This window comes from Impatiens glandulifera, chromosome 3 (genome assembly GCF_907164915.1).
Source record: "Impatiens glandulifera chromosome 3, dImpGla2.1, whole genome shotgun sequence".
Lineage (NCBI taxonomy): Eukaryota > Viridiplantae > Streptophyta > Magnoliopsida > Ericales > Balsaminaceae > Impatiens > Impatiens glandulifera.
The window spans coordinates 15,035,999-15,056,177 of record NC_061864.1 but is presented as its reverse complement, the minus strand read 5'-3'; the positions used below and the strand labels follow the sequence as shown (position 1 = coordinate 15,056,177).

Below are 20,179 nucleotides of genomic sequence, written 5' to 3'. Positions count from 1 at the left end.
TTATTAAAATGATAGGAGTAATAATTTTGTTATTTGAATAGAGGTTATAATTATTGTTAGAAATAATGATATAAATATAAAATTGTTCAAATAGTGATCGCTACTACTGAAATGGACTTCCATGGAGCCTTCGTCTACAATCTCCAGACTCTTCCTCTCTCTATGATATATATGGTCTGGAGTGGGAGGAGGTATCTGCATTCGATCTCTCTGTTTCATTTTCCTCCTACAAGAATCTGAGGTAATGGATTTGCTTCGTTTCAAGTCGATTCTTCTCTTCTCTGTTCTTCTGCTTCTTCTACCTGCGATGGAAGCTCATCTAGACATCATATACTGTTGTAAGCTCTCTTGCCTAATCCATTTGTAATCTGATGCACCTCAGATTAGGTTTACGACGATGTTGATTTGCAGAATGAATCCATATATATGATGATGTTTACTTACATTTTCCTGATTTGATTGATTGAATCCAGCTCAGAAAACGTATCCTGTTAGCATAACCGATGTGCAAATAGAGCCTTATCCAGTGACGGCTGGATCAACTGCGAGCTTCACTATCAAGGCTCGTACTGGTAGGGATGGAAATCTATCTATCTCAATAGATATAAATGTTGTTGGATGTAATGTTGATGAATGAATGATGATGATGATGATGCAGGTGAAATGATAAATGGAGGTAAATTGAAACTTGTGGTATTGTTCTTAGGGGTGAGAGTTCATTCAGAAACATATGATATTTGTGAGAAAGTGGCTTGCCCTATATCAATTGGAAAATTTCGCATATCTCACACACAAACTTTACCTGGAATCACACCATCTGTAAGTTATATGATATAATTAGGGTTTTGTGGTTGGTGAACATGATGTGGTTTGCATTTACTTACTTACTTACAGGGTGTTTATAAGCTAAAGATGACGATCACAGATGAGAAGAGAACTCAACTGACTTGCATCAGCTTCAAATTCAATATCGGCCATGGCCCTCGACAAGCATCAATCATCTAGAACTCTACTTATTCCTCACGATTGTTTGTTTGTTTCATTGTAATGTTCATATAAGAGCTTACTTACTTACTTAATTAATTAATGGCCGAAGAAGTTCTTTGGCATCAGATTTGAATGAAACCCATTTGCCGCTAAATTACATTTAACTAACGATTAATTAAGAACACTATATATATATATATATATATATATATATATATATATATATATATATATATATATATATATATATATATATATATATATATATATATATATATATATATATATATATATATATATATATATAAATATAAAGTGACCCATTATTGTTTTTATTTGTCAACACACTTACCAAAAATTAATTACATTCAATTCAACAAATATTGAAAATATAAAGATTATGCAACTAAGAAATAATTTATGGATGTATTTTTAGTTATATTGGGTATGATTAACTGAAAGTTATTTTTTAATTTATAAATTTTATATGAACTTGGTTCTACAAACTGGTTACCCATTTTCAATAAACGTCAAATATCTCTTCTTTATACTAGGATATCCAATACAAATAATTATATGATAAATTTGTAAATAAAAAAGAAAAATAGTTAGTAAAAATATATAAAAATGTCAATAGGTCAAAGAGTGTGCGGAGTATACAAAGGGAGCAGGCACCAAATTTGCCTCGTTTTCTACCTACCCACCCAAACTGTTTGGAAGTGGAGGGTGAGACGAGACGATAGTACATAATCAAAACGATCCAGACCAGAGCTCTTTATCATTCTCTGTATCAATGGCGCTGCCCAAGATCCTTGCTGCTCTTTTCCTCATTCTAGCATTGTATTGTGGGATCGATCCTTTTAATCACTGCCCCATGTCCGACTTCAAGGATATCAAAGTTCTCAAGGTCGATTTGCCACTATGGTCGTCGCTTCCCAAACATCGAGACACCCTTAATTTGCTTCAGAAATCCCAGATTAAGTTCCTCAACCAAATTCAAGGACCCGAAAGCATTGCCTTTGATCCACAGGGTCGTGGTCCCTATACTGGAGTTGCCGATGGCCGGGTTCTTTTCTGGAACGGCGAGTCTTTGATTGATTTTGCCTACACTTCTCCTAATAGGTCAGAGATTCCTATGCTAATCTGATTTGTTAAGAGTTGTTTTCCAGCTGCATATTTCATTTATATCATTCTTTGTTTGAAGTTGAGAACAGGTCAGAGATATGTGACCCAAAACCATTGCCTTTAAGTTATTTAAAGAATGAGCACATATGTGGGAGGCCTTTGGGTCTTCGATTTGATAAGAAAACCGGCGACTTGTACATTGCCGATGCTTATTTTGGGTTAATGAAGGTTGGGCCGGAAGGTGGATTGGCAACATCTTTGACAAGAGAAGCTGAAGGAATTCCATTAACATTTACTAATGATCTTGATATTGATGAACAAGGAAATGTTATTTTCACTGATAGCAGTACCATATTTCAGAGAAGGTGAGCCTCTTACATTGATATTCTCTTCTAAGATATGATTGTAAATATAAATAGAGGAGAAGCCATTGATGATTGTTTGATATTTCTCTTGCATTTCATTCTACATGCTTTAATACTACAAGGTTTCTCCCCTGTTTATATGTTTTTACTATAAGACCTTGTTTGATGTGGGTTATTTATTTGAGATTAATTTTAAATAACCCACTATCTGATACCCCTAGTAGTGTCATTTAATCAATAATTCTCAAATAACTTGATTTTCAATCTACAATCATATCCTAACCTACCATAATATTTACAACCATAACAATATACAATGAATTATATTCTTGTTGATATATTTTTGAATGAATTGTCCTAACTCCATAATACCCCTTTCCTAGAAACTTTTTGCAGTTAGCTTTCACAGCTGAAAATAGCGGAAGGATTCTCAAATACAGCCCTAGTACAGGGGAAACAACAGTTCTTGTACGTAATCTCCAGTTTCCAAATGGTGTGTCCCTGAGCAAGGATGGTTCATTCTTTGCATTCACCGAGTGTTCAACAGGAAGGTAAAAAAAATGTTACTTTTGGATTTGAGACTTGGGTTAATGTGACTCATTTATTTGATTACTACTACATCATAAGGTTATGGAAGTATTGGTTAAAAGGGGAGAAGGAAGGAAAATGGGAAATGATGGCTATCCTCCCTGGATTCCCTGACAACGTTAGAACAAATGAGAAGGGGGAATTTTGGGTTGCAATGCACAGCAGGCTTAACATGTACGCATATATAACAGGACTATATCCGAATCTACGAAGGTTCTTATTGAAGCTTCCAGTCCCAGCAAAGATTCACTACTTGTTGCATATAGGAGGGCGGATCCACGGATTGGTGGCTAAGTATAGCCCAGAAGGCGAAATTGTGCAGATATTGGAGGATAGTGAAGGGAAGGTTGTGAAAGCTGTGAGCGAAGTCGAGGAGAATGAGGGGAAGCTATGGATGGGGAGTGTGATGATGCCATTTGTGGCAGTCTATGATCTTCAACAACAAGATCATTGAGTCACTCCAATATACAGATTATACAGATATAGATAGTAACTTGGCTTATCAAATCAATAATATTCTAAAGTTGCATAAAAGTATGTGTTATGCAATTTCTTTGTTGAATTTTAATGTCAAGAACAGAGGAGGCATGAGAACTAGAGTCTAGACTAGCCAGATTTTGGGTATTGCAGGATATTATTAAGTTCTATTTCCAAGGTATTTATCCATATGTTGTTACAACTTTAGAAAGTGGTGTTCTCAATTTCAAATGGTTCAATTATTGACTTCATGTTGAAATATATATATTTTCTTTTGTCAAATTTTTAATATGGATGAGAAAATCAGTGTGATACAAATTTAACAATTGTTTCTCAATAATATTTTTTATGTGTTTTTCTAAATTAATTGAAAAATTATCAAAAATATATATAAATACAATCACTAAAAAATTCATCTGTTAATTATTATTATTATATTTAATTAAGATCATACATAATTTGAGTTATGAGTAAATAATGAATACAAGGGATAATACTCTTTTTAATGTGGTTTACTAGCAAAAATAAGTGTGGTTAGGTTTTTAAAAAATATACAGATTATTATCTACATATATTTATAAATTATTCATGTTTTTATCAATTTTAGCAATTAAAAAAGATTTAAAAAAAAAAATTATTTTAGATAATAAATATATTGTCCCTCCACATTTAACTTAGTTTTACATTGTTGTGGGTAAATTGAACAACCACTTCATCCTTGCTTAAGAATTAAGTTTAAGAAATAATTTTAATTTAAAGATTGATGGTAAAGGTTTGCCCACATTAAAATTAAAAAAATAAAAAACATATATGCCATAGAAATTTGTGCCTAATTAAACCTAATTAAGGGTTTTATAACATTTTAGATGTTTAGAAAATAAATGTATAAGTAATAATTGCAAATAAAATTATATATAAAAAATATTTTAAATTTAATTAAATGTAAAAAACACAAAATATGATTTGAGGATAATAAATTAGGAAATGAATTAATTGAAGGAGGTGAGTAGAGGGGTATTTACAAATCTCAAATATCTTAACATCAAGATTAAATAGTTGTAATTTTATAAACGAAAAAAAAAAAAATCAAACGCCCCTGATCAGCCCTAATCAACAGAGGATCGAATCGAATTACTAAGCGAGGTTGAGAGAGAGAGAAGAGAAGAGAAGAGAAGAGAAGAGAGAAGGATTTATGGCGGACACAGCAGATTCGGTGCAATCATTTTTCAAGAAGCATTGGAAGGGTTACAAGGAGTTCTGGGGTGAGCGATTCTCCATTCTCGACAACTATTCAAGATACCTCGAGACCGATCCCTCATGGTCAGAGGCTGATATCCAGGAGTTCATCGCTTCTGATCCTGTTCACGGCCCCACTGTAATCATCTTTTCCATCCATCCATCTATCTATCTATCTATATATGAATTGTATGCAATTGTATGTTATCGAATATGTATGTAGTATACTTAAATCAAGATTATATCTTGACTTCCTACCAGAATATCCTACACTTCCCTTCAAGATGGGCAGTACATGCCTACCTTACCTTTTATTTCGTCAAAGCTTGCTCTTGCTAGGGCTTTAGTTAGAATATGCATTGTGTCTTGTTGTTGGGATGTAGGAATCTGAAATCGATTTACTTTCAACTTTCTCCGTGAAAGTACTTATCAATATCCAAATGCTTAGTTATGTCATGGTGCAATGATTCTTCACCTTACCAAATGGATAGTCCTTTGGGATTTGCAATTCTTCTAGAATTCTTTGTATACATAGTTCCTCACATACAACTTAATTATGATTCAGTATTGCTTCTATGCATAGATTGATATTTTGTCAAATATGTGGCTCTCATGATCATCATCTATGTAAATTTTTGTTCCCTTATCATCGTTTCTTTTGAAGATTAAGCCTTTTTATGACTGAATTTAAGGTGCCTAAGATTTCTTCCCTGTGCTCTTATATTGGGTATAAACTCACTTACTGTACTCATAGCAAAACAAATATTTGGCCTTATGTGTGAGGGGTAGATAAGTTTCCTACCTATCTTTGTCCATCGGAATACTTTTGAGTTCAGCTCCAAGCTTTTTATTAGGCTCCATAAGTGTGTCAACTGGTTTACACCATAACATTCCAGTCTCTTTCAATAAATATAGGGTGTACTTAGAGACTTAGAGTTCTTGAAGATGGGCAAGACTTAGAGACTTTTCTTTCATAAGAAATAAATACCCATGACATGTGAATATGGTCATGTAGGTTCTGAGTGTTTTTTCCTTGGAGGCAACCTCCCACATGACTATGAATTAGCGCAAATGTGTGTCGGTTGATAGTAAACTTTGGGAAACACGGATCTCGATACATTGACATTTGACAATTGAACAAGCTTATTCTTTATTAGAAAACAATTCTGGAAATAATTTGGGTAGATACATGAAACTAGGATGTCCTAGGTGAAAGTGCCATGTCATGATCTCACTTCTAGTACTAGTGCTAAGAATTTAAGTAGACAAACATTATGGTGGAGATCTTTTGGTTTCAAGAATGTAGAGTCCTGAGGTGAGTTTAGTATTGCCAATTCTCTTCTCTGATTCCATATTCTGAACTTTTCCCATAGATGTTTCATATTTAGTCACGCAGTTGTATTCCATACTAAACTTTCTGATGGAGTGATGGACAATAAATTGCAAGCCATTTTGAACAAGAAGCACTCCGTGAAGAATAAGCTCTTCTGTTAGTTTTTATTATCCTTCTCTCAAAACTGATGACTGTGACATCAACAACTTGAACAAAGTCTTATTCCTGTAGTGAAATAACTATGTGAGAGTTACCAGTCATATGATGTGATGCTCCTGAATCAAGTACCCAATTGATGAATTGATCATGGCCCGAGTATATATTTGTTGAGCTATTACCTTGCTTAGCAGCCACTTCGGTTTTAGTTTAGTTTAGAAAAGATCATATATTGCCATTGAACATCGTCTGTAGTATGTCCATATGTCCCTTGTTGAAGCCTTCTGTTTTCTTTCTCAATCGCCGTGTTAGCACTCATTTTCCACTTGACTTCCATCAGCTGGAATTGTTGTTTCATCTGTGAGTAGTTGTCCTTCCTTTTACCAGTCACATACATGAGAATTGGTTGGGACCATTGTAGGTTGTTGGTCCCATTTAGTTTGTAACAAATAATAGGCATTGGCGAAGAATCAAAACTATCACCTGAAGTGATAGTTGTTTGGGATATCACCTTTGAAGATAACCCTTTAAAGTTGCTCCACTTTGAGACATCTGTAATGTTTCTTGGCTGTAGAACGACCCTCCTGTTTCTCATACTGTCACAGTTCATTTTATATAGGACTGGACCAGGGGATCATCTTAACTCCCATCTTCTATCTTCTCATTCCCATTCCCATTCTCGGTTCTTGGTCATTTGGATTTTACTATAACACATACCACGCTGAATTTGGAATGGGTAATGTAATATCTTTATTCCTAGGGTGGTTCCCTTTAAATAGAATTTACATGAGTTCCTATTTTAGATAACTCGTACTCCCTAAAGAACATGGAGCAGTTATCATTTTTAGAGTGAATAGTTACCTCACTTAACTAGAAAACTGACCGACATAATTTAAACCTAATTCTATTTCCTATTTGGATATATACTTTCTAACAGAATATTCTACAAGAATTTACCTCACTTGACTAAGAACTGATCATTTTCCTACCTATTCGCCTAACATAATTTTAACCTAATCCTAATCCTTTTAGAATATGTACATTCTAACATAATATCTTACAAGAATATTTGACTATTGATAAGAAATATACAAGTCAAAGGTGACAGGAAATTTCTAGTGTGCTAAGAAAGATGTAAAATAGCTAATTAAAATATTGGCAATAACATGAGAGAAAATACCTTGAGGTTGGTTGATAAATGGACAATTATTAAATTCTGCAATTTGATAGTATATGCATATAAGTTACTCATGGAAGGCTGGAAAGACGAAAATTGAGTTCAATAGAAGTGGTTAATAAAGATTTACGTATGTGATTGTAAGCATTTTTTGACAAGATCAATAAAAAATGGCCTCGTGGGATTTACCTAATTCACTGTATGGTTGTAGAAAAACATATATCTGAGTTCAAACTATTTTTCTTGGATTCCTTTTTACTTACCAATCTACCATTTTCCTGTAGGTCCAAAGAAAAAAGATTATAATTTGGTTTTTAGCATACGATTTTCTTTGATTTAACAACATATATTTTTGTTGCATCATGTATATTGTCTATGTTGTGCTTGTCTTCCAAAAATGTCATTGTTTGGGAAGCTACTTTTCCTTTGTCTCCTTATGTTACTTCTTTAATGTAGTAAATGCCAATGTTTCATGGTCCTATTTTGTTGTTGTGGCCCTCTTATCTTTCCAGTTGAAGACATGTCGGGATACTGCAAAAATTGCTGCTGTGGGGAGTGTGGTTGGAGCCTTCTCAACTGCAGCCTTCTCTTGGAAGTACTCTAGGAGCCCACATGGTATTTTGAAGTCTTTTATTGGCTGTTCCAGCACTTTTTTAAAAAGAAAAAAACACAGATATCACTTGTTTATTACCTGAAAATTGTTTTCTTTGTCTTGTTAGATGAAGTTGGAATGTTTTTTTAACATATAAGGTTGTTCCACTTTGCAGGCGCTGCATTATCTTTCGGTGCAGGAGCAGTTTTTGGATGGACCTTTGGGCAAGAAATTGCAAGTCACTGGTATCAACTTTACAGGAAGGATCCCATGGCCGCTCAGGTTAAATTCTTGGAATGGTGGGATTTGAAAAGGCAATAACTGGTTTATTAAGCTTTCTGGAATAAGAGTGTTACTGCCCATATCCGAATACAATCATCGCAATATTGCATTTGTTTGTGTTTAGCATGTACTGACTGTATTTTCAAAGTTTGATTGTTGAGCCTCATAGTAATGAGGACTTGCTGTGTTCCCTTTTGAAATTTATCTTGGTTTGCAATAGAAAAATGGTGTTATATTGAAGATTTCTTTTTCCCTGCTGTAACTGATGGTAAAAACAAGACCTAAGAAGGAACACTATTAGCACCACAATAATAGATCATCATTTTTACTCTCAAGAGAAAAACTATTTATAAGTGAGATTTACATATTTTAAGACCAATGTAGAGACAGTTGATTCAATACAATTGTTCTGATCAACAAAGAAAACACTTCAATTTTTACTTATTGTTTTGTAAGAATCAGATTGGCTCCATTAACTGATGGTTGTCAACAGAATCTGTTATTGAATTGTCTGTTTGTCCTGACACAGCAGCAGCAGCACCACTTGTTGTTCCTTCATTCATCCCTCCTACTTTTCTTACTTCGGAATTATTCGTGTTTCGGGACAACAATCTGTCCTTCCATCCTCTTGTGCCCTTTGTTATAGACTCTTTATACCTTTAAACCAATATAAAGTGGTGGTTTGTATCAGATAGATTACAGCAAGGAGAAAAAAAAATCTTTAGTTACAACCTCATTGTCAATGTATTGAACCGAGATCTAATAGCCTCGGAAATTGACTGGAGATCAGATGGTCCTGCCTTCTCTTGATGATTTGGATATCTAGAAGATAATATAACAAAACCATCTGATTATTATCTGCATTTAATAATATTATCGTCAAAAAGAATAGGCAATAAGAATATATATACTGATGATTGTTCGAAGAGTTGGAGGAGGAGCTTCCATGGTGAGATGTTGTGATGCTGGTCGAGCCTGATGCTGAGGCAGCTACTGAATCTTGAGTTGAAACTGAAGAAGGTAGGGCAGTTATGGCGACAGAAGCAGAAGGATCAAGTTCATCTTCTCCGATCTGAGTTGGAGGTGTATTTGGATGGGTGGAGAACACTAGGAAATGTGGATGAACACCATGATCATCGGACCCCCTCTCATGACCTAATTCTCTCCTAGCAACATGGTGTGTTCTACTACCCATTGCAGCAGCCGCAGCTAAATGTTGGATTATTCGCTCTTCAAGTTCAGAACCAGTAGTAGCACTGCCTGGAAGCTTTATTAAAACAAAAAACATAAAAAAGTTGTCACAATCAATTATTAATGAGAGAAAAGTCAGTCACTTACATGTTGTAGCTCAAAATCCCCTAGGGTTGGATGACGAAATATTGTAGTATTTCTGGTTGGTGGATTCAACCTAATATTCTTCTCATGTTCTACAGCATCAAGTAACTCCTGGCTGCACATCCATTTGCATATCATCAACAACTCAGAAAGAAATGGATTGGATATGAATTACGATCGGATCAATACTTTACCTGCTTGGATCCTTTAGACTAATAAGTTGCCAACACATAGGACACTGTGAGCTTCTCTGACACCTACACAATCACCATTAACAAAGATCAAATGGGTTCTTGATTTAAACTCATAACAAATACTGTCATATACTTGTATTACCATTCAAGAATACACTGGAGATGAAACTCATGCTTACAACTAGTTACCTGAAAGAGGGAAGAACACTTTACTTAAATCAAGAAAAAGAAGAAGAAGAACATATATTCAAAGTACACACACATACTGTAGAAGGATCGGTGTCGCAGAATGATTCAAGGCATATACTACAAGCATCATCACAAGCTTCTTGAATTCCTCCTTCCACAAAAGCAGCAGCTGATGTCAAATGATGATGAACATCATCATCACTCTTTCCCTCATCATCATCCATGAAGAAATCAGAATTCAGATAATCTGTAACATTAGTGACCCAACTCAAGTAAGTGATCAAAAACTCTGAAACCCAATTTTGTAAGTCAATTCATTTTCATCTCGAACAATCAAATAACTTTCTGGGTATAACCAAAACTAATCATATGAACATGGAAACGGACGAGAGGAACGAACATATACACTACTTACCCGATATATTAAAATATTTGCAAGAAAGAAACCCTAATCTTGAAAGATTCCTAGAGTGTTGGCGGTGAAAAAAGAAAGAGATAGAGAGAGAGAAAGAAATGACTTTGTCTTGTGTGAGTGCTTGGTTCACTTTAATGGCGGTGACTAACTTGAGACCCTCCACCAACAACACAGTTATTGACTTTTGTCTCTCCCCCACTCACTACATTCTTAAGATCTTGTTTGGTTTCCATTTCATTCCTTTTTCTTCCACAATTGCTCTTTTGTTTTTATTTGTTTTCGTAGTAATACTTACTCGATAAATAAATTAGATTCACTTTCAAAATGAGAAAAATTGAATCTAAAGTCATTTATTCTAAACAAAATAGTTAAGAGTTACAGGAAAAGAGAAAGGGTCCATTACATAACTCTAAATTTGCAACCAAAAGATTAAATAATTTGTGTACTTTGGCTCTCAATTGAAAGAGAAAACATGAACAATGAATAATAGTTCGATATAAACTCTTTTTAAGTTACAGAAACAGACTATGTCCAGATTTTCTACTTTCCAATATAGCCGAGAAAGTGAAGAACTACAGCCAAGAGAAGCATAAGTATGGCACATATCATCCCCGGTTTTCCCAATACCCAATTCTTCGTCTTTTTTGTCACCTCGACTCCTTTTTGTATCCTATCTGCCCACTTCATCTGCCCCGACATAAAACAACAACGCAAATGAATATATGTTTTTTCACCATTCAATAATAATAGTAAGGACCGAAAAAAATGTTACCATTTTATCCAGGTCATCCGGAGACAATGAAGACATGGCTTTTTGTGCCTTTTCAGCATCCTCCTTTGAAAGTTTATATCCAAATTGTTCGCTCATGCTTGCCATCATATCTGGGCTCATATTTTTCATCATTGAAGAAAACATCTGCACGAATTAAACCCAAACATTCATTTCAATGGAATACTTTCCTAAGCCCTAGAATTGCAAGGAACCAACTACAATCAAGTGAGTGCATGTTGAGATGGAAACAATGACCCCATTTGACAAAACCTTTTTCATTCTATTTTGACTTTTGTATATTTGAAAACTAAAGTTAGTCACAAACATACGTGGGTTTTTTCTGTTTGGATAAAAAAAAAAGTGTTTCCAAATGAATCAAATAGACCAAATCTTGCATTCAACCAACATACCTGCCGCATGGCGGGATCTTTCATCTGGTTTCTCATTTGGTCTTGAAGATCAGTTGACGGATTGGAGAAACCAGAGTTGGAAACATTTCTGGACTCTGAAGGTCCAGCCTGTAGGTATCCCTCCTCTTCTTCTTCAACAAAACCTTCAGCAGATCTTGATCCAGATTCTGATCTAAGCCCATTGGAATGTAAAGACGGTACTGGTACAGCATCTGAGCCCTTGGTTCTTAAGGATGAAGCCATATCAAACATCTTCTGTCGTTCCTCTACAGACATATTACCCACCATATCACTTGCCATTTTGATCATTTCAGGATTCATATCAGGAGTGGGCATGGACCCACCAGATCTGAAGCCAGTACTAGGGTTTGAAGATCCATTCTTCTTAAGGTAAGGATTCTCGCCTTGAAATGAAGAAGCTAATTGAACCATTCTTTGGAGTTCTTCAGGAGACATCTTGCTCATCATATTAGAAGCTGTTTTAATCATTTCAGGAGATATTCCTTCCGCTTGCCCACCTAAAGCAGACAAAGTCTCTGGGTTCGCTTGAGACATGAAGCTCTGGAAAGATCTACAAAATATGCAACATCCCAGATCAAATTTAGTTTCTATTATCAATTCATAACGAAAAAACTGCGACATTTCCAAAGATATATATTGCCAACCTAATTGACTCAGGGTTATTCAAAGTCTGCAAGTACTCTGCACTATTTGATGGAGTCTGGCTGCTGCTTACAGACTGCCTCTTATTATCTTCCCTGTTAGAATTTTCATGATTTTTAGGCAACTCATTCTGCTCCTCCTCCACTATTTCCTCAATAACTAACCCTGTTGAGAAACAATCAAAAAGAGGTCCATTTTTATAGTTATTATAATCAAAGAGAAGTAACATCATGAACTATACAGTTTATAAGTCAACGACCTCCAGAGGGACGACGACTAGGTTGTGTTGATAACTTTTCCTTGGCATCCCTGCAACAAAAGAAAAACAAGCATTACATCCGATTGTTTATTCCTCGTTAACTGGAATCCATCCCAATAGAAGTTTGAAAACTGAACTTAGGACAGGCAGCTTTATCACTTAACCTAAATAATTAAGTGCTTATTTGAAATAAATTCATTTGATATTTAAAACCGCTTAATATTTATATAAATTATATTCAATTCAAATTAAGCTAAAAAGAAGTCTAGCTTAATTGGTATGGTATAAACAACTTCACTAGGTAATTTAATAAGAGCATCGAAAAAACAGCTTTAACATCTCAAAATTAATCAAATTATGTCACTATAAGGGTACAATAGTCTTTATTGATTTTCCCGATGTTAGTTCCACATTTGATCAAATCAATTGTAACTATTTAAAATTAGATTTTTCATTTGATTTATTTAAGATTTATTTTTCCAGCTAAGGGCATCAGGATCTGTATCAATCTTGATGCTTGTGAGCCTTGAGTTTTTATTATTGTTCGTCAACCGATGTTATTTTATTTGTCTTGCGCATGATAACTTGTGACCGCTCATGTTGTAACAAGTATTGAACTGGTTTATTGACGGGTTTTCACCACTATTTCTGCTTCACAAAAGTAATGGATTAATGAAATGGTTTATCCTATCAGAAAAAATAAAAATTCAAACACTTAAATCATTCGGTACTCTTATAATTTAGTATTCAACACTCCTAACATTTAATTTCAGGCTTATGAAACACTTAGTCTAGTATACATTCAAAAAATTATTGGCAGTTTCTTCAACAAGCTGAGAATTCATCTTAAATTCAGAATGTTTTCAGCATCAAGAACACAGCAGAAAGCATTTTAGCGCAAAATATAACCATTTTACAGGACTTTAAAGAAAACGATACAACCAATAAGCATATATAAGCACTGTGAAATGGTCTCTCTACAGGAAATCAGAAACTAGGATTATTCCATACCTTAAAACTTCTGCAATCGTTTCATCCTCTGGAGTGACTTCATGGGCTTTATTTAGATCAGAGACAGCATCCTATTAATTTCAAGTAGAGACAGTATCACAAAGGATTAGAAAGACAAAACTACTTCAATCACTACTAGCAACAGCCATATATGTGTGTACTCACTTCTAGTTGTTGTAATTCCTTATAAGCTTGACCCCTTCGATAGAGTGCTTTGACATTATTCACATCATATCCCAATACCTGTTATGATAGAGAAGACATTTTGTGACTCACTTTTTTTCTCCAAAAACAAGAATCAAAAGAGTATGGATCTTTTTACATGTCCTACATATATTTCCTTTTCCTTCGGGTGCTAAACACAGTAAACAGTAAAAGCAAATGCACCATACTTATTTTGGGGCCAATAGCAAATGCATGAATGTGGTCAGACATTGGGCTGTTTTGTTATCAAACTTTTTTCAATGTTGATCATGATATGAAAAATCTTACATTTGTTATGTTTGCCAAAAATCTTAATAATTATCTTATCATGATCCAAAATATAATCTGGTCAAGCAAAAAATTACACTATAATTTGTGCTTCATCATCAAGAAAATAATTTGTATAACAAATAAAGCAACAAAAATTACTCTACATTCGACAATGATCTAAATAATAATCTCATCATGATCCAAAAAGAAATCTTAATACCAAACGGAAAAAAAAAATTACTTTCAATTATAATTTTAATGATTTTCCAATAAAATTTTGAAACCTGTAATAAAATACTAGTTTCCAGATAAACTCAATTAGTCAAATGCTTAATAGACTAGAGATAGATGAGTTGTCAATACCTCAGACCCTTCTTTAATGCATTCGTCAAATTGTCTAGTTTTCAAGTAGCATGACATCATGTTAAGGGAGCATGCCAACAACAAGTTTCTGGCTTTGGAGGATGGTATGTCTTTTACATTTGTCTTTGCCTAAACAAGGTACATGAAAATTGAAGGCAGTGAGAATGGGATGATCAAGATAGCATATCCCAAGAATACAAAAGAGTAGCAATTGAAAAATAAATAAATAAAGAATCTTTCGTTCACTCACTCGTGAATATTTCTTCAATGCTTCATCATACTTTCCCTGACTGTGAAGTTCATTTCCCTATCAAATGAGGACGGGTTAATAGATACTAACAACATTTAACACCAAAGTTAATGAAAGTTAATAACTAAAGTTAGTTCCCCTCATACAATACATAATTAACCAACGACTGCAAAAAAAAACAACTTAAAGTGGATACCCAACTTTTATCCGATCCCATTTGGAAACATTTATGGGTTTTGTATTTTGTATCCCAATCTAGATGAGAAACAACATATAGATTTCTCATCCTGTGTCTGACTAAGTTTAGTTTTTAAACATAATCTCATCCTGATAGGTTTTTGTATCCAGAACTTTTTAATTCCACGTAAGGCCGACAACAGGCTCGCTACCGAATGGGGTCAATACTTTCAAACAAACTTTCAAGATAACTGATCATTGTAGACAATTATTACACATACAAAACAATACAGATCTGAAATGTAGAAATAGAAACATTTAACAATATCTAGTTGATCTGGAAGATGCAGGAGAAACAACTTGCAATGCAAAATCTATTTGGCATTCAGAAACTGCTTCTCAGGTGCGTTTGTAAATGAACAAAAAGAAATACAAATCTTAGAATGACCAAACAATCCTTTCGCGTTTATTTTTTCTCTAAGAGAACCAACTTGCCATCTAAAATCTATTTGGCATTTGGAAACTCCTTATCAAGTGCCTCTTGTAAATGTCCAGAAAAAATTAAATTAAATCCTCTTAGATTGACCAAACAATTTTTCCTCATTTAATTTTTTTAAGGATGTATTGAGTTAAAATAGAAAAAGAATTAAAGATGATACTAGTTCTCACCCAAAAATTTCTTTTATTCTCATACAAAATAACTAGGAAATATGGTTGAGAAGAGAGAGAGAATCCAATCTTTACAAAACAACTGAATATCTACTAATGAACTAATACAATTATTTATACTACTTTCACCTAAGAGTAATATCAAGAAGGCTAGTCCAAGACCCAACTACTCCAACAGCCCAATTGTCTAACAATCTAACTACTTGTACCAAATCACTATCCATTAGTCCATATGTAAAGAGTGTTTACAAACTAAATGTAGGCAGGCATCATAGAGGGTGTGTTTTAAGGTTGTAAAGCTGCTGTGACAGTGGCTTATAAGACCACAGCTTAAAATCTTTTCTTTTGGGCATTTTGGCTTTTATGCCAACCCAAACAAGCCATAAGAAAATAAAACCTACATGCATACAATCCTTTATGAAGAAGTATATATATATATATGTCAAATAAGTACTGCTAGATGGATTTGTTCTTTATGCAAAAGACTGCTAGAGAGTGTTTAGATCAATGCAGCTAAAGAGTAAAAAGATGGACAACCTCTTAATTTCTTTGTTTCCTGTACCTGTTTCTTAAGGATCTCAGCCCCATTTATTTCATAAGTAACTTGACCCCCCAAACGCGAGCGCATCGCAGCTATTTCTTCAGGGGATGCATTGGCCATCTTCTCACCAATCTCAGCCATCTCCTCTGGACGAGTATTCTTAAGTTGCTCTGCAGCCATTCTCAAGTCTTCGGGCCTCATGTTTTTCATGCCTTCAGAAGCCATCCTCATCAAGTCAGGATTAGATGTCATCTGCAAAAGTGAAACAACTGAGTTTGTTTGATGATAGCAGAAAACATACAGAAAATGACAAATGAAGGAATCCGATATCTTCCTAGTGATAATTACTTATAAAACCCTCAACACACTGGACAGATATCAAAAACTGGCGATGCTTTATTCTAAAAGCTCTCCCCTTTCTGAAGCGAAACATTCTTTCTTACATTTGTCTTATTTGTTAGATTTCAATCTAATTGGAATTGCAAATAGTGATAACATTACAAATTCAGCATGGTTTGATGCATTCTAAGTATTTGCAACAACTCTTTTAATACAGATGAATATGGTACACAATGAAATATGACAAATTATAATCTATCTCCAAAGATCCCCACACCAGAGATTATTGTAAGACAAACCAGTGTGACACTAAAAACAGTTTTGTTATCCAAACACCAATAACTAGCTTTCAAAAGTCAATCCTTGTTAATTTTAGTAAAAGAAATACTCTTTCCTTGTTTTGACAAGATCTTATAATCCAGTCAGTCAGCTTCGCATAAAGAGTCATGACAACTACCAATCAAACACAATCTCAGCTCAAACGCTTATAAAGAACATATATTAAATACCCATGATTTTTTAGTATTGGATCAAACACACTAATAATCCATATGATATCCATCCACGTTAATAAATCAATCGGCCAATAAACCCACCAATTGATTCGAACCATCATTAAACAGTGTGAAAGAAAAGAGATCACCTGCTCTTGAATCCTGGCGAATTCGGAGGGCGACATCCGGCTCATCTGCTCTTGAGCCATCCTGATCAATTCCGGATCCATCATTCCGTTAAACATTCTTGAAATGGAGAAAGACAAACTGGATCTAGAAAATTCGAGAAGGATATATGATCAAATTTCAGAATGATTTCGTGGGTTTTAGATTTGTAAGTGAAATCAATCATATACCATGTGATTTCGCTATAAATATAGATATAGAGAGAGAGAGATCGCCAAAATACGATAAAGGGGAAGAAGAAGAAGGTAAGAGCGATACGTAAGGATTTTTTTATAATAAATAAAATAATGTTTTGGATTTTGTTAAGATTAATTATAAATTAAAATGTAATAAAAGTAAAATAAGAATATTTTTTATATTTTAATTAATAATTAAATAATTTGATTTGTTTTTTTTAAATAAATCAAACCAACTCTAAAAGGATAACATTAAAACAAAAAATGATAAAAATAAGAAAAAAGGTAAGAGGAGGAGAGGATGTACAAAGTCCAAAGCAAACGATTTCTATTTTGTTTTTTTGTTTTTAAAGAAGAAAATGATATTTGGGTTAATATATATTGTTGGACCGCCAACCAAAGACGAGTTGAAAGTGGGAGACCGGTCAGGGAAGTATAAAGATCAAATAACAGTGTGATTATCTCAAATCAATGATTAGTACAAGGTCAAGGTGCACTAGTTAACTATGTAACCCAAATTAAAATTTGGGTGAAATTTAAATTGTTATAAACATGTTTATAGAACATATAAAATTACAAATTAAAATTTTAGTAATTTAAAATAATCTATTTTATAATTCTTAATTCCAATAAAATCTATTAAGTAGTTGAACTAATATATATTTTTTTTTAAATATATTAAGGTAACATTTGAAAATATATATATTAATTTAGTAAATTTGGATGAGTATTTTGTTTTTTATTAATTAATATTTTGATTTTTTTAAATAAAAATGTTAATAAGTAGAATTGATTTTTTTATTTATTTAGTAAGTTAACATAAATGAGTACATATTTGCAAAAAAATCTACACACTTAAACTATCATAATAGGTTATGTTAAAAAAATATTAATAATATAAATAATATATATTCAATTTTTTTTATTATATATTTTTTTAAACATAAGAATATTTTATCTTCATGAAGGTTTATGTTTAAAATTAAATTATAATTTTATATATATATGAATTGAACTATAATTAAATTGTTAATTATTATAGAATTAAAATTATAATTTCAATTTTAATCATCCAAACTAATCCTAAAAAAAAAAAAGTTGATATTAAAAATTCGGAGGTGGACAAGTCTGGATCAACTTTTCATAAGATAATTTATGTCTTTCTTAAGATTATGAACAAAATTAATAATAATTTTTGAAATTTGCATGGCTTCCAACTTTACGTTTATGAGGTTATTATTTAGATTTTTATTGTGAAGGATAAACCTTTTAACAAAGTAAAATTATATTTTTAAATGTGAGAAGTATTCAAGAGTAAAAAAAAATATCATGTTTTTTCTTGTTAATAACTTGTATCAATATTGTTATGAGTGCTATAGTCATTCAATTTTGTTTTAAAATTCAATGTCTCTTTTAAATTTTCAGAAAAAAGATGCCTATTACTTGTATGAAACATATTTTATTGAGTTTATTTTGTGTAACAGTGTAAGGATGTCATATACTTAGAATCCACGTTTAAATGAAAAGTTGGCCTCTTAAATGTTTAGAAATAGTCTTAGCTACTATTTCTTTTAATTACTAATAGCACTTAATGAAGACGAAATTATATATTTAGAGTTGGTTTGATCTGAGTTTTTTTTTATATTACATTTTTTAGTTTTTTAACACCTTGCATAAATTCTCTCTATATATATCACTATCATTTTCATTTTTAACCTTTAAATAACTTATTTCAATAACTAAAATATATTTATTAAATTTAAATATAAATTCTTTTTAATATTTTAATAATTAAATTAATTAAAAACTCAAATAACCTACATTTTTATTTAACAAGATTTATTATTTTTGTAAAAAGAACAAAGACCGAAGTCCTATTATTTTGAAAAGTCAATTATAATTTAGTTGCATCTTTTTCTAAATGTTAAATGTTAAATTTGATATTATTATTATTATATATTTTGTGTTATGACTCATTAATCATCATTCATAACCTCCCTTTTAACCTAGAGTGATATAAAATTATATGATCTTTAATCTCTTAAACATTAACTAATGACATTTAAATTACTTAGATATAGATTGCTAAAATCAAATTATAGAAACTTAATTTTTTAAATAAAATTTTCTGAGATTTTTTTTTTTTGTTTGAATCAAATATAAGTTCATTTATCACATAATTTAATTAATTAACTAAAATACATTCTATCTCATTTATTTTATTATTATTATATATATTAATAATACTTTTAAATATTTGTATTTAAAAAATAATAATTAAATAAATCAAATAAGATACAACTGAAAAAAGCTCTAAACCATATTTTGATGAAGAACTAATATTGGTAGAATTGAGAAAAGTACATGGACTTTACCGTTTATACTATTTAAAGTGAGGGGTGTTATTTAAATCTCAACAATAAGTTCAGGTGTTATTTGATCTTTATAACTTCCCTGACCGGTCTCCCACTTTCAACTCGTGTTTGGTTGGCGGTCCAACTTTATATATTAACCCGAACATCATTTTCTTCTTTGAAAAATAAAACAAAAATCAAAAAACAAATTCGTTTGCTTACCAAACATAAGATTTGAGATAATCACACTGTTTTGTAATTTATTTATTTATTATTTTTATGTTTTTTTAAGTTATAAGTCAGTGTCTTTGATTGATTCTACTATATTTTAAAATCTTATCAAACATAGAATATGGGTTTCACCCTAAATTTTCTTACTAGCTTTATTTATTAATTATTATTATTATTATTATATTTGTTGTGCTTATTTCAAATCATTAACAAAAGAGTCAAGCAAATTCCATTATTCAGTCAAAATAACAAAAATATTTTTTCTAAACTAATAAACACAATAAAGGCTAGTTATTACTTAGTTTGTTTGGAAATTGCAGTAGCTAAATCTGTTTTAAAAAAAAAAAAAAATTTATTAT

The 20,179-nt window shown here is 32.3% G+C and overlaps 4 protein-coding genes and 1 long non-coding RNA gene across 5 annotated transcripts; 3 read left to right on the top strand and 2 right to left on the bottom strand.

Moving 5' to 3' along the window:
- Positions 1-452: 452 nt before the first annotated feature.
- LOC124932701 lies at positions 453-1,120 on the top strand. The gene is made up of 3 exons (XR_007098774.1): positions 453-572; positions 659-819; positions 895-1,120. It is a non-coding gene; the product is annotated as an uncharacterized LOC124932701 (long non-coding RNA).
- A 599-nt stretch (positions 1,121-1,719) lies between these two features.
- LOC124929427 (protein STRICTOSIDINE SYNTHASE-LIKE 3-like) lies at positions 1,720-3,804 on the top strand. The gene is made up of 4 exons (XM_047469786.1): positions 1,720-2,109; positions 2,202-2,477; positions 2,861-3,028; positions 3,105-3,804. Exons 1-4 carry the CDS (start codon positions 1,781-1,783, stop codon positions 3,517-3,519), a joined length of 1,188 nt encoding a protein of 395 aa, XP_047325742.1. The 5' UTR covers positions 1,720-1,780; the 3' UTR covers positions 3,520-3,804.
- Positions 3,805-4,629: 825 nt separating this feature from the next.
- Positions 4,630-8,558, top strand: LOC124930940 (succinate dehydrogenase subunit 6, mitochondrial). Its single transcript, XM_047471316.1, has 3 exons — positions 4,630-4,917; positions 7,957-8,059; positions 8,212-8,558. The coding sequence occupies exons 1-3, from the start codon at positions 4,735-4,737 to the stop codon at positions 8,355-8,357; spliced, it is 432 nt and encodes a 143-aa protein (XP_047327272.1). The 5' UTR covers positions 4,630-4,734; the 3' UTR covers positions 8,358-8,558.
- Positions 8,559-8,615: 57 nt separating this feature from the next.
- On the bottom strand, positions 8,616-10,644 carry LOC124930939 (E3 ubiquitin-protein ligase RHF2A-like). Its single transcript, XM_047471315.1, has 8 exons — positions 10,452-10,644; positions 10,114-10,283; positions 9,990-10,036; positions 9,848-9,910; positions 9,657-9,768; positions 9,230-9,585; positions 9,051-9,140; positions 8,616-8,975 (listed from the first exon to the last, which is right to left on the bottom strand). The coding sequence occupies exons 2-8, from the start codon at positions 10,258-10,260 to the stop codon at positions 8,777-8,779; spliced, it is 1,014 nt and encodes a 337-aa protein (XP_047327271.1). The 5' UTR covers positions 10,261-10,283; positions 10,452-10,644; the 3' UTR covers positions 8,616-8,776.
- A 214-nt stretch (positions 10,645-10,858) lies between these two features.
- On the bottom strand, positions 10,859-17,284 carry LOC124931227 (outer envelope protein 61-like). The gene is made up of 11 exons (XM_047471653.1): positions 17,023-17,284; positions 16,062-16,292; positions 14,654-14,710; positions 14,404-14,532; positions 13,732-13,809; positions 13,567-13,637; positions 12,556-12,605; positions 12,299-12,461; positions 11,634-12,204; positions 11,224-11,367; positions 10,859-11,138 (listed from the first exon to the last, which is right to left on the bottom strand). The coding sequence occupies exons 1-11, from the start codon at positions 17,116-17,118 to the stop codon at positions 10,992-10,994; spliced, it is 1,737 nt and encodes a 578-aa protein (XP_047327609.1). The 5' UTR covers positions 17,119-17,284; the 3' UTR covers positions 10,859-10,991.
- Positions 17,285-20,179: the final 2,895 nt, after the last annotated feature.

What these genes read in the sequence shown, in the direction of transcription:
- LOC124929427 (XM_047469786.1), top strand. Translation starts at nt 1,781, where the DNA reads ATGGCGCTGCCCAAGATCCTTGCTGCTCTTTTCCTCATTCTAGCATTG. An exon ending in GCCTACACTTCTCCTAATAG is followed by an intron (nt 2,110 to 2,201) that starts GTCAGAGATTCC and finishes AGTTGAGAACAG; the next exon opens with GTCAGAGATATGTGACCCAA. An exon ending in AGTACCATATTTCAGAGAAG is followed by an intron (nt 2,478 to 2,860) that starts GTGAGCCTCTTA and finishes CCCCTTTCCTAG; the next exon opens with AAACTTTTTGCAGTTAGCTT.
- LOC124930940 (XM_047471316.1), top strand. Translation starts at nt 4,735, where the DNA reads ATGGCGGACACAGCAGATTCGGTGCAATCATTTTTCAAGAAGCATTGG. An exon ending in ATCCTGTTCACGGCCCCACT is followed by an intron (nt 4,918 to 7,956) that starts GTAATCATCTTT and finishes TTATCTTTCCAG; the next exon opens with TTGAAGACATGTCGGGATAC. An exon ending in GTACTCTAGGAGCCCACATG is followed by an intron (nt 8,060 to 8,211) that starts GTATTTTGAAGT and finishes TCCACTTTGCAG; the next exon opens with GCGCTGCATTATCTTTCGGT.
- LOC124930939 (XM_047471315.1), bottom strand. Translation starts at nt 10,260, where the DNA reads ATGGATGATGATGAGGGAAAGAGTGATGATGATGTTCATCATCATTTG. An exon ending in GCGACACCGATCCTTCTACA is followed by an intron (nt 10,037 to 10,113) that starts GTATGTGTGTGT and finishes TCCCTCTTTCAG; the next exon opens with GTAACTAGTTGTAAGCATGA. An exon ending in CTCCAGTGTATTCTTGAATG is followed by an intron (nt 9,911 to 9,989) that starts GTAATACAAGTA and finishes GTGATTGTGTAG; the next exon opens with GTGTCAGAGAAGCTCACAGT.
- LOC124931227 (XM_047471653.1), bottom strand. Translation starts at nt 17,118, where the DNA reads ATGTTTAACGGAATGATGGATCCGGAATTGATCAGGATGGCTCAAGAG. An exon ending in TCGCCAGGATTCAAGAGCAG is followed by an intron (nt 16,293 to 17,022) that starts GTGATCTCTTTT and finishes TCACTTTTGCAG; the next exon opens with ATGACATCTAATCCTGACTT. An exon ending in CGGATGACCTGGATAAAATG is followed by an intron (nt 11,139 to 11,223) that starts GTAACATTTTTT and finishes ATGTCGGGGCAG; the next exon opens with ATGAAGTGGGCAGATAGGAT.